Source organism: Emydura macquarii, unplaced genomic scaffold (assembly GCF_026122565.2).
Source record: "Emydura macquarii macquarii isolate MOO-44397 ecotype Brisbane River unplaced genomic scaffold, CSIRO-AGI_Emac_v2 contig_581, whole genome shotgun sequence".
NCBI lineage: Eukaryota > Metazoa > Chordata > Testudines > Chelidae > Emydura > Emydura macquarii.
In genome coordinates, this window is record NW_027130718.1 from 70305 (window position 1) to 83970 (window position 13666).

The 13666-nt window shown below is 46.5% G+C and overlaps 1 protein-coding gene across 1 annotated transcript; it reads right to left on the reverse strand.

The window, feature by feature from the left end:
• Positions 1–320: 320 nt before the first annotated feature.
• LOC137147936 (adhesion G protein-coupled receptor E3-like) lies at positions 321–11640 on the reverse strand. Its single transcript, XM_067540357.1, has 11 exons — positions 11463–11640; positions 10846–10941; positions 9709–9905; positions 8842–9012; positions 8495–8689; positions 7539–7774; positions 6760–6826; positions 6032–6123; positions 4512–4680; positions 4195–4401; positions 321–2638 (listed from the first exon to the last, which is right to left on the reverse strand). Exons 1-10 carry the CDS (start codon positions 11494–11496, stop codon positions 4207–4209), a joined length of 1452 nt encoding a protein of 483 aa, XP_067396458.1. The 5' UTR covers positions 11497–11640; the 3' UTR covers positions 321–2638; positions 4195–4206.
• Positions 11641–13666: the final 2026 nt, after the last annotated feature.

The following is a 13666-nucleotide window of genomic DNA, read 5'->3' on the forward strand; positions in this document are numbered from 1 at the left end:
GAATCCTTCTGGGCCTTGGGAAGCAAACAATAGCCATGAAGCAGTGTGCTTCAGCCACATCCTCAGCCTCACCTTCACCCCATCAGTCACAACCCCCATGCCAGGTGCTGGGAGCAGGGCTAACATAGAGTTTTTATGCCAGCTCCGCAATGGCCAGGAAGGATGTCTGCACAGCAGGGCTAATCACAAGCCATTTCTGCCCACTTGAAAGCCCCTTTAGACTGCCAGAGGTCTCCAGGACAGGCAGAACATGATCGTAAAACCTCAAACCAAAGAGGCAACCAAAGTTCATAAGCAGGTTGTTTTATTATTTACACCTTACAGTGAAACAGCATAACAAGCCCACACATGTAGCATGCAAGAGTTCTGGAAATCGCCTTTTCCTTACAGTGTGCTTACCTAAGAAATAACTGCTTTCTGGCCTGGTAACTGGCCCTTTAAATCTGGGAGAGACAACCAGCTAAAAACTTTAAGGTGGATGCTGAATTCAGTTGGGTTGTGGATTTGCATCAGAGGAGAGGATTTGGTTCAATCCTGCTTCCCCCCTCCAGATTTTGTAGATAGTTGTGATGGAGAATGGCAGCTGAAGCACCTACCCCACTGGCATAGTGAAGCCGATAATAAATGATATAATAATGAATGACTAAATAATAAAACATGATAAAGATTGTTAGAGAGGTGATTGTTTCACTGAGATAAAGTGGAGGGTGTGACGCCCTGCACCCAAATGGTCACCCTTACAGTGTAATGGTGTATTGTCTAATGCAAAGTATGTCACGCTAGATGTCTTTGGAATACTCATTATGTAATGATCATTATTGTTATAGTAAAACGTTTGCTATAATGTCATGTGTATAGTTATGAGGCTTCACTATGTAATGTTCCCAAAGATGTGATGTGTCCTCATGGCTTGAAACATATCCAGGCAAAACTCACCAGGAGGGGCAGTTCGCACCTCATCAAGACCTAAGACTCATCACGTATAGGACAAACCCAGTTCAGCCTTCCAGGAACAAAGGACTAGGTTGGGTATCAATAGAGGATCAATTGGACTCTCCAGTGAGTCACTTCCCTTCCCTTGGCCAGCTTGGAACCATAATGAAGCAACGCTCACTGACTCAGGACATGGATGAGTCCATATAAGGACACTGTCATCTGACCCTGAGGGAGGCAAAGTCTCAGAGAGGAGAAGAAGCATTATAAAAAGGGGAGACATTTGCCATGCTCTCTCTCTTCCATCTCCATCTACAAACGCCACCAAACAACTGAAGTGCTAACCAAAGGGGAAAGCCTGGCTGAAGGGAAATCAGCCAGCCTGCGGTGAGAATCTGTAAGGTTGCAGAAACTGTTAACTTTCGTTTAGAATGCATTTCGTTTTTGTTTCTCTTGACCAAATCTGACTTGTTATGCTTTGACTTCTAATCATTTAAAATCCTTCGGTAGTTAATAAATGTGTTTATTTGTTTGTTCTACCTAATGCAGCGCGTTAGGTTTGAAGTGTTGCAGAGGAAGATCGTGAGTATCAAATCGAACGTTGAAATGGAGGCTTACAGAAAAGCCTCGGAAGGGGTTCAAAATTCGGAGAATGGTAGTTTGGTCGTTTGAATGATTAAAGAGCGGTGTCAATATCAGAACATTCTGTGATGTTTAAAGTAATAATCAGTTTTCAAATAGAAGTGTTATTTAAGTAAGAATTAGTAGTGGAGAATTAGGTGATGGCGGTTGGGAAGGCGGGTCCCATAGGAATGCATTGCTTCCATAGACTCGCATTGGGATGATGCAATCAACTACTTCCTGTGGGGAATGACTCAGCAGAACCCATACAAATACATTGTAGCCCACTGACATGTATGGAACCCGCAGACAGGAAGTACATGTGACCCCTCCCAGTCACATGCAGTACATGTGACTGGTATGTAAATTACTGAAAGCTGATTGGCCGTAAAGGCTAATGCATATAATTTTCTTTGTTAAATTGATGAATTTATATGAGCTTACAGTGTTCAGTGGGCATAATTGAACATTGTAAAACAGAGGTTCCTAGGGTTGCATCTGAGATGGGGGGTATGTATAGGGTCATTCTATTGTGTATGGGGTCACTCATTCAAAGAGTGGCTGGCTAAAAGCACTCTCACTTAGTTGGGAGCAGTTTACATGCTGGAGGTTGTGTATGAACAGCCAAGGAGCGGGGTTTTCACAGCAGAACACAGTAAGACGGGCTCCAGGAGTGGGGCATTGGGGTGACACAGCAATTCACCAGTTCAGATTGCACCAAGGGAATGTCACAGAGGGCTCTCCCCCACTCACCCACCCAAATTGAACTCCAATCCCATGGGAAAACTCCAGTCAACTTCAGTGGGAGCAGGAGTGGGTCCTCATTCAAAAATAGTGCCGAGTCTGCAAAATACAGCCAGCCTCCACTGAAGTGACATATGCAGGAAAATAACTAAACAAGTGTTAGATAAAACCCGCTCCCTTCCTCCATCCATGCACAGATAAGCCATAAAATAGCAGTTAATAGAGGCTCTTCTAAATAAACCAAAAATGTCCACTTCCAGAAATGGTGGTGTCTGGCTAGGACTGGAGCTGGGAGTTTTTTCAGAGATAAGTCTCCACTTTTTCCTCCATTCTTTTATTCCTGGAAAGGAAAGCAAAAAAAGACAAGAAAAATGAAGCCAGGTTCAAAAGCTCCTCTTTAAACATGCAGATTCTCTCTGGGACATGATAGACAAAGCTTCTGGATCTGAGATAATGTAGCCAGAGGAAACTCCATTCAATGCTAACTCTGCATTGGAAATGGCTCATCTGCACAGACAAGATTTCCACCCAGGTTTTGGTTTGCAAACCTCCCCATTCTGATAAATTCAGGTTCTTGTATCACAAAAGCCAACAGTTGCCCAGCCCATTCCACGGTGAGTGATGCATGAAGCTTGCAAAGAAGCAAAGGGAAAGGAATGTGGAGGTGCAAGAAAAGAGGTGTTCTGTGCTGGGGTCTAGGACACCTGGGATTCCCCCTGGATTTGGATGCAATTGAATAGCACTCAGACTCCCACTGCCATTCTCAGATGGATTAAAACAAACGTGTTACTGAGGGGACAAGGCACCCCAGGAGCTATAACAGACCCAGAGAGATGCAACTCTTTTGATGCTAGTGTTGGAACAGAACAGAGGATTATGAGACTCTGTGCCTTAAAACAGCACCCTGAAACCCCCATATTCACCACTGTCACATAACTATAATATGGTTTGCACAAAGTATATCTTATGAGTTATCCTTTTAAATGTCTTGATCTGTTAAGCATTAATATCCTGTTGAATTGTACATGAAGTTAGGAAGTTTTGCTCTGTGTGTGCTACTTAAAAATATTGTGCGGTTAGAAATGCCCACAACCAGTCTTTCAGGTATAACAGTGGAGTAGCTAGACAGCGTTAATGGTTCACCAGCACCCATCAAGGAAAGAATCCACTTATCCCAGAAACAGTATACCATAAAGACTTCACAAAGAAAGCACATAGGCAATGGATGTTGCTTGACCAATGGGGGCAGCCCCTCATCTCATAACCAGAGATCTTTCCAGGAAGCTGGAAAAGCTATAAAAGGGGAACTGACATTATCACTTGGCCTCTCTCCGCCCACAACTCAACACCTGAAGGAATGTCTGGAAGAGAAGACTTTGAACAGGAGAAGGGTGGTCCCAGACTGATGAGAGTCCCAGCCTGTGTATTGAGGAACTGCTTGTACCATCTGCCATGGTGAGACATTGCTTGATTTAAATTCTCTTCACTTTGTTGAAATTAGACTGCAATTTTACTTTTGTTTCTTAAGTAAGCAACTCTGATCATTTATGCCTACCACTTATAGTCACTTAAAATCTCTCTTTCTGTAGTTAATAAATCTGTTTTATATTTTATCTTAAAACAGTGTGTCTTGATTGATGTGTTTGGGAAATCTCAGCTCAGTTAACAAAAGCTTGTGTGTGTCACTTTTCTTTAATGAAATGGTGAACTACCGAACTTACACTGGCCAAGTTTCTGAGCAGTGCAAGATGGTACCATTCTGGGGTCCAGTGCTGGGGAGCTGGGGGGACTAGCTGGGGCTTCTCTCTATTGTTGGTTCATGAATGACTAAGGAAAGCATTCATGTAACTCCGCTCGGTGTTTCCCTGCCTGTGAATGTCTGTGTAAGTGCTATACCTGACAGAGGTTTCAGCTTGATGGTGTGAGAGGGAGACCAGGAGGCTCAGCAGCACTGCAGTCCCAGGCTGCACCTCGGGGGACACTGTCACAAGGATCTCCTACCATCCTGGTGCTGAAAGGGTTAGTGGACGTGGACAGACCAGAAGTTTGAGTTGTGGGGCTGGGTTTCCATCTTTTAATCCATCTCCTGTACTCCTCTCTCACCTGGAGAATAAGGGACATGGTCACTGCATCATGTAACTAACACCATCAGACAAGGCCACTGCTAGGCCCGATAAGTCACTCAGTGGCTGATGGCAGGTCATGGGTATTACCTGACGATTGAGGAGACAGTGCACCAGGAAGATGAAGGCTCCCTGCAGGCTGTTGACAATGGTGAATAAATACGCAAAGACAAATTTTGCTGAGCCGACTCGGAAGAGACCAAGACTCCATGTGCAGCCCAGAATGAAGAGCTGGGCAACAGCTTTAAAAGTCAGTAGTCTGGATAAAGGCAGATGGAGAGATACTGTTATAATGACCCTGTGGAGAGTGACTGAGTCAGGGGCTCTGGGCAGGATGGGGCGGAAAAGCTGCCATCCGCTTTACTGTGGCTTAGGGTTCCTGTCAAGGCGAACACAATGGCAACTTATGCCTATGAATCCTAAATATAATATTGTGCCTAACCCCTCCCACAACTTCCCCTTCCACAGGAGACTCTTCCAAAGCAAATGGTTCAACCTGCCATTATTGTTTTGTTTTTAGTCCCTTCACAGAAGGGCCTGGCAATGTGACAATCAAGTGGGAACAGGATATTGGACCCTTAGGAACCCATCTACATTCTCATAGACTCTAAGGTCAGAAGGGACCAATATGATCACCTAGTCTGACCTCCTGCATAACGCAGGCCACAGAACCTCACCCACCCACTCTTGTTCCATAAATTGACAGATGGGTCACTACAGAGTAACAGGAAGCCACACTTGCCTTCCTCCACAAAGGATGGCGCTTTACCTCTACAGCCCCAGGGTAAAGGGACAAGTTTTCTCCACAAGTAGCAAACGGCCATCCATTGGGCCATGGACCCCAGGTCTGAATATCAGCATAGACTTGCCATTTCTCCTAACACAGCACAGGCATGACTATAGACACCATGACTTTCTGAAACCTCAACATTCTGATCTGGTTCCTGAATCCTTTCCCCCCATGTCTCCATCCAGCATTCCCAGTTGGAAGCCCTGATCTCGTTCATCCCTAACAAAGTGATTTCATAATGAGCTGCTTTAAAGGCAATTTGCACGCCACAATCTGAACGTGCAGCAGGACTGACTGCAAGAGCCTCACCGATCTGTCAGTGTCTTCCGTGCTATTACTTCCCTTGACTTCAGCAAAGTGTGGATCAGACGCTTGTATTGCAACTGTCATCTCAACATCTATCCAGGGATCAACGTGATGTACATGAAGCTAAGTATGTCCCATGATCCTTTACTGCCGTATGAACCTCCCCCTCTCTCCTAACCCAACCCTTCCTTTGCCGCCCTGGCTGTGCTGTGTCTAATTTAAGGGCCGATATAGCACACCCATATTCATGCAAATTGTCCTTATTCTGGCAGATGGCCCATTGACAACTTTAGGACTCGTGAGTAAGGAACTGCTGGTGTGAGTTAGGGTTTGCCAGCTCCTTGGGGAGTGAGACTTTTATTCTCTGTTCAGGCGGAAGGTCTCCAGGATAACCTGGAAACCCTGCAGTGCCATGTGCTCAGCTGTATGGCAGCAGGAATCTGTGAGGAATCCCATAGGAATTCCCATACATGAGGCTCACGGAGCCCTTCTAGCTGATTTAGTGCTATCCTACCTGGTGTCTTTGAGAGTGGATACGCCTTCATTAAGGGAGGAGAGTTTGCTTCTCAGGATCCAGAGGGTTACAATAAAAAATGTTAAATTTATCTGTGGAAACAACATGAAATATCCCTTGTAAAACATGCTAACCAGGGCCAGTCACCCTGGGTGAGGCACGGAACAATCCTATGGGATCACTAGACTGCTGCAGACCAATGACTGCTCATCAAGGTGGGTCATATACCATTCCCTGACAGATCTTGGTCCCATGCCATGCAGGGAACTGTTGGCACAGGCAGGGCTGCAATGTATCAGATGGGATCATAGAGCCAACTGGCCACATTCTGCTCTTAACTGAATCTGGAATGACTCCACTGACTCCAATAGGGTTTACAGTTATTCCAGATTTACAGCCATGTGACTAAAACCAAGATTTGTCCCAAAGCTTCTAGATCAGGGGTGTCAAACATACGGCCCGCAAACCCAGCTCCTGGAATAGAACCCAGCTCTCCTGACTCATAACCCCATGCCCTACCCATTATTCCTGACTGCCTCCATATAATGTAGACTACTGGGGTAGGGAAAAATCCTGCACTGGCCAAAGCGGGATGGATGAGGTGGAATCTAATAAGACTCTTTCATCTTAAATTCTGTGGGAGATATTCTTCTCTTGGCTCCACTGGAGTCCACAGGGTTATAGAGGTGTGAGAAGAATTGAGCTCTGTGGTTGTGTGACATACCCACCAGGATTATGACACAGACTGGTCCCAGGAAGCTCCAGATAAAGTCTGTCTCCACTTTGAGCCAGCAGCTAAAGGGAGGGAGGGAGAAGAACCATATTATTTCAGACATTAACATGAATTCTTACTATTTTTGGCTACTGGGGTAAAGAAGTAGCTTCTGCAGAGTAAAAATAGACTCAGAGGGAACTGCTCAAAAGTTCTGGAGATTCTGATTTCAGAGGGACTATATAGATTTACCCCAGATTTACACCAGTGTAAATACTCTAGCACTCGGTTACTATGGTGACTGGCATGGAATAGGTGTCTATATGGGGAGAGAGAGAGAAACAGGAGTAGGGTTTGGACAGTTATGTCCCATAGTGCTCTCAAATGATGCATCCCATTGCAGGGAAGTTCAGGACTTTGGATGACAGGGTGGACAGAGGGGTCTGGTGGATCTAAGGGGGATCTTCAGGACTTTGTACAAAGTATTGAGGAAGTTTCCCTGCCCACCATTACCACAAAAACAGCCACAAATCTCATGTTAAGCTGGCTTGTGCCTCCATCCTCATCACTCCTAGTAACTCTGAGCCACGGGTAACATGTTACTGGTGTGCACTTTAACTACACTCCTTGAGGACTCAGTATTACTGGTGAGGGAGGAAGGTCCCAGCTTGAACAGTCAAATTGCAGGTGGCATTATTAGTGAAAAACCTTGGTCAAAGTCAGACTTGCCATAAACCAGTGCAACGGCACGGAAATCACATCCTAAATGCCCTTTGGGATGGACTTGGCACTTACAAATCTTCATGTCCATAACCTTCAGGATTCAGTGCTGCAGAAATAGCCACTATCAGGGCGGGCAATCCGTAGCCGAATGGGCACATGTATCTCTTCTTGAACCTGCCGGCGCTGGTGTAATTCACGACCTTCAGGTTCCTGACAGTGAGGAAGAGATGCAGCCCCTCCAGGAACATCCAGGTGAAGCAGGCCAGGAAGAGGTAATGCAGGAAGCCAGCAATGACAGAACACACCACCTAGGGACAGGACGAGAGAGAGAGCTCTGGGACACTGCTTCTGGGAAGGGAAATGCTGAATTTGGAGGTGTGGGGGGGACTTTCATGAGGATCACATAGGGATTTGCTAACACAGCTCTCCAGTTACAGAGCTCTCTCACAGACAATATGTTCTTCAGTCTATGGGGGGCTTGTCTAAGGGCAAGCAGGCAGGGCTGGACTTTGAATTATTGAAAGCTCCTGTCCTGATCTCCACTCAGAAAAGATGGATTCTGGGGGTTGTAATCCCAAATGAACCGTGGAAGCCATTGGACACTCTGAGGAATCCTGGGAAAGGGAGCACAGATATAAACAAGCTCCCTGTCCTCATAACAGGGACAGACCTGTAGGGCATAGGTTTTCCTCTCTGTATCTGCTTCAGGGTATAGGTGTCCTGTCACTACCCATCACTGTGGGGGCAGAGAGCACAGGCCAGGGACTGTGACTCTGGAAATCTGTTCTTTTGTCTGACTGATGAAGGATGGACCCAAAAGGAAAAGGGAAGGACTAGGTTCACCCATGGAGATTTCTTTTGGAGGGGAATAAATAATTATTTTTGCTCCTTTTCTGAGGTACTAAAGAGCATAGAATAAATGTTACCGTCCAGCTGAGGGTATAAAAAGGTGCTAAGGTGAGGGGAGCCTTAGAACCGCTGACAGAGGATTTGGACACAGCTTAATTTTAACCAAGTGGATAATAGACCTTATGGCTGGTGCGGGTCACCCCAAAGAGGAAGAGCAGGTCGGCCAGGAAGAGGCAGAGGCAGAGCTGCAGGTGGATGGAGGTGCTGACGTTGCGGATGGAGCGGCACAGGAGGAAGGTGAGGATGGCAAGGAAGAGGCACAGCAGAGAGAGGGTCAACCCCACATAGGTGATGATGTTCAGTGGGCCACTGTCCTGTAACACAGCAGAGGGAGAATCACCAGTAACCCCAGCCCAGGCCCCTCGGCACTGACCCATCCTGTATGGCCACAGGTGATTCCCACTGATTTTGCCTGAGTAAGGAGCTCAGAGTCCAGCCCTTTGATCTGAGCCTGACAGTGAGATACCTTCTCTACAGAGATACCCATGAGGACGGCGAAGCTGGAGAGATGGTAACAGCGGCAGATGGTATGATTGAAGGTTGTTCGGAAAACAAAGCAGCCGTCCTGACACCAAGTGCCTTTCTCATCAATGGATTTCCAGTGAACGCAGAAAACCTCTTCCTCCTCTTTCTTTTCCTGGAAACAAAACACCACCATCATCCTCCTCACTGGATCCCTGAGAGAATACCATTTCTTTTAGCACACATCTCTGATATACAGTAATAAACCTGAAGTCACCAAGGGCTTCCAGACTCTCACTGTGCAGCACATCATAGCCACTGGGACTTCACACTGGCAATGGAAATACAACTGAGCTCCTCCAGCTCCATAGCACAAGTCTCTGACCCCGTCGCTAACGTGGTAATTCCCTTAACTCCAAGTCCTGGAGGGTCTGTGACACACAATTGTGCAGTTCTGATTTTAGCCATTAGAAGGCAGTCACACACCCGCCCACAAATACCCACAGCCACGCCCTTTAGCAAGCTCGTTACTTTATCAAAGAAAGCACCATCTCATGCTGTTTTCCTGAACTCTGCTATCTATGGGGGGTTGCCTTCCAATTATTCCTGCTCTATGCGGCAAGCTAGGCAGAATTGTTACTCCTGACCATTTTATGTGATGAATTATAACCCAGCCAGGCCTGGATTGACCCTATGTAACGTCCTCCACCAAAACAGTCCCACTGTCAGCACTGAAGAAGCGCCTTCTGTTTCTCAGATCAACTGGGAATCCAGTAAGGCAGCAGAACTCAAATGCCCTGCAGGAGAAGCAGCTTTTAAGTAATCCCCTGGAGAGCTGGGAACAAAGCAAAGTCAAAGCAGCTATACGCACCCGTCTATGTTGCAGAGTGAAGTCCACATGTTCGAAGAACTTGAGTGTCCTATTTTTGACAGCTCCACTCACCACCTTGGAATTCAGGCAAACATTCATCAGCTTCCTATCAGCCATTTGACCTTTCGTGTTGAGAAATCTCTTAGTAAAGACAGAGTCCAGGGTGGAGTAAGAAATAAAGGCAATAGCCTCAGAATCTGTGAAAACAAGAAATGATGCCTCATCATAGAGACAAGGACATTGAGACAAAGAAAGAGCAAGCCAGGTGCCTAAGGTCACAGCAAGTCTAGGGCAGAGCTGGGAAAAGAACACAGGAGTCCTGGTTACCATTTTGATCTTTAACCACTAGAGCATGTTGTCTCCTCCCTCTTCTTCCACAGAAGCACTTCTGTGTTGGATACATCTAAGGGCTGTCTACATGGAGGAGTAGCCTGCACTCGGGGTCTGATTCCTAACGTGTGCTAACATATGTTAAAGCACACTAGGGATCTTTAGTGCACACCAGTAGGGTCTATACGGACCAATCAATGCACAGTACGTTAATGCTCTTTAGAAATCATACCCTTCTGGCGTGCATTATCCAACTGGGTAGACAAGCCCTAGGTGAAACCATAGTTTTTCTTGATTAGGAGAGGCAGAGGGGTTGACCAGCAAGGAGCTTTCCCTGGTGCTAAAGAATTAGGAACCAGGCCCAGGTAGGTCACATCAGTCTGAAAATTGGAGTTAAGAGTAAATATTATCCTGGTTCCATTATAGGAAGTCATGCATGTCCAACCAGGAGTCTAGCTGGGCTCATCGCCAGGACATCATGTGCTGGACCAATGGATCTCTGGACTTTCCATTCTCTGGACCAGTTCATATGCAGAGTGACCCTATCAAAGCTTATCTCCCATCCCAACCCCTCGTTGCTTGGTTTTCATGCTGCAGGACAACCAGGAGTGAAGGACTCTGCAGAGCTCCATGGCCCACAAGCCTGAGAAACACTGGCTCAGCCAACAAGGTCCATAGTAGAGTCAGGATAACAAAGGCAAGGAACCTAGCCTGGGGAATCTATGGGGAGAAAGGAAGGGGAGCAACAGGACTGGGATTTGGTGCCTAGTTAAAGGGGTGAATGCCTGGGAACCACCAGGATGGTACCTTCTGTGGTGTTAGTGCAGTTAATGTCCATTCTCTCGTCTTGTGCGCTCAGACTGACCTGGCTGCAGTTCCCTGTGATGAGGAGTGTCTCAATAGCTGGGGAGGGAAATGACAAAGTCTCTTGCTGTGATGCTAAGGCAGGTTTGGAGCTCCTCCCTCCCCGAGTCCGACCACCCCATCTTCCTTTATCCCCACCTCCATTTCTCTGTGTTTCCATTTTCCCTGAGCCCCCTGTGGCTGACCTTCTATGATGCATCATTCCAGTTCCCCATGAAGATGTCACTGTTCCAAGAGGCAGAAGGCAGCTTCTCCCTGCTGCATCACCTCTGCACTCATTTAGCAGGGGAAGCAGCAAGAAGGGGTATTCAGGGGCAGGGAGTGAAAGGGGGAAGAGTCACCCCCTAGGCTCCTGCCCACTCAGCACAGCTGCCTGTGGTGACAGGAGCCTGGCATTGCTCCCTGGGGCACTGGCAGGGCTGCAAAGCTCCAGGACTGGCTTATAAACCCTGATATAGGGGCAATGAGCAGAGGTGTTCTGTATCGGTAGTGAATGGAGTATAACCCCATATTTCACAGCCACCCATAGGCCAATGTGCAGAGTCTCCCAATTTCCTCACCCATAAAATCTGTTGTCACGTTCTGTGTCTTCATCTCCGGAGACCTCAAAGCAGCAGTCAGGGCAAACAATTCCACACTCTGCAGCAGGACTGTCACATCTGATGCTATCTCCTTATCGCGCTCAGATCCACTGACATTGGGGATGGAGCTATTCCGGAGGTTATCAAATTGGAGAGCAACATCCTGGGATTGGGAAATGAAACACCCAGAGAATGTGAGAGGATTTCAGAGGTTCGTGAGTCACATTCTTCAGATTCCCAGGGAAACAATGACCCCTCTTAGGAACATACGGGTTCACAATGACGCCCCCACTCAGAAGGACTGCAGCATTCTCAAAGAGGGAGCCCTTTACAGAGTGAGTCTACCGAGGCTTACTCAGGACTCCATAGTAACCTGAAGACAGAGTAGGGCTAACACCCTTTGTCATTCACTCTTCATCCTTGGTACTTCAGTGTAGGCACCAAAGAATATTGCAACAAATCAGCAGGCATTTAGGTTTTCTCTGTGCTGCCTGAAGCAACTTGGATCTTCCTAGGACTAGTGGGAATAGAACCCAGATCCTCCTGTTCCTAAAGCCCAAGCTACTGCCATTTAAGATAAAGAGCACGCACGTGTGGGCATGCAAACACCCACACACACAGCCCTTTTCTGAAGCGCAGCTACAGTTTCCCCAACAATAAGACTGCTATACCAACTAAACAGCTCAGGGCATTTGGTCTTAGAGCACACACACACACAGGGGCAGCACCTCTGACCTTCAATGATACATTTGTATTCTCTGCACACGTGGTCTCCAACTTCTCGATGGCTGAATTTATGGAGGAGCAAAATTCACTGTTGCTGCACTTCCACTTACCCTGAAAAACACTCACAGGAAATGGGTTAGTTCTGCAAGCACAGAAAGGCCACCCAAAATTAAGGTTAATGGCTTCCCACAGTGATCTTGCTTTGACTTTTGCCTGGCTAGCTGTCCCACTAGACTGCCTACAGATAAAGATATGTTAGGTTAAGTGTGGTGAAGCACACAGACACACTGGTATTTCAATTAGGATTGAAACATTTCACATACATTAATGAATTTGTCCTTACAAAACCCCTGTGAGAAAGGAAAGGATTATTATCTTCCTACAAAAGGGGAACCAATGCACAGAGACTGAGCAAATTGCTCAAAGTCACACAGTGAGTCTGGGGCAGAGATGGGAACTGAACTCTGACTTCCTGTATCTCAGACTGGCCTTAACTGCAGAACCGATGTACAGTGGGGGTGTCACACACCTCACCACGTTAGGGCAGAATTTTCGAAAGCACACAGCATTGGACTAATTCTGCTCCCACAGAAGTTAGTGGTAAACCTGATTTGGTAAACCTCCAAATAAACCCTTTCAGACATACCTGCATAGTTTTTCTCTTCTCCAAAAGTTCTTTTATCGGTGAAGTCTCTGCCTTGCATTTAAAGGGAAGAACATCTAGCAACAGAAAGACAGGAGCAGATAATCAACCTTTTATATCAAGCCAACATCTGCAGGGCTGAGGTTTTCAAAAGTGCCTAGCGGTTAGTGTGCCCAAATTAAGACATCTTAAAAGGGCCTTGACAAAGTGCTGAGCACTCACCCTCTGAAAATCAGCCCCCTTTAAGGTCTCTCAGGTTAGGAAACCAAAATCACAAGGCAATTTTGAAAATCTTGGCGTGACACATCCAAGGCCATACATACACAGGGACGGACAGAGCCAGGAATGGAACCTTGATCACTAGCCTAGTATTTTAGCCACAAGCACCATCCTTTCTTCCTACCAGAATAAAAAGTTGATGATCTACTGAAACCCAGGAGGTCTTTCCTTCCTCTAACTCCATTGATCCCTTAAGCCTCATCTATCTGACAACTTTCAACTGAGTCTGTAACCAGCTGGCAATACATTCGGCCCTAAAAGCCTGGTTTATGTCCACACATCGCCTGGTTAATACTCACGTAAGCTTCATTGATCAATGTGTATGTGTCCTCTAGGGGCTGGTCCACCAAGGGTCTGGTTCTGCTACAGCACCTAGCTATGAGAGCTAGTCCCTCAGCTCAAACTGTAGTGGTTCATGCAGTTGCTAGGTCCTGGGTTTAATTCTTGGTGATAACCAAGATGACTAATGTTACATCTGCACTTGAGAAGTTTACCTCACCCTGTTATTGTACTTCTAAAAGAAACTTCAGGTCTG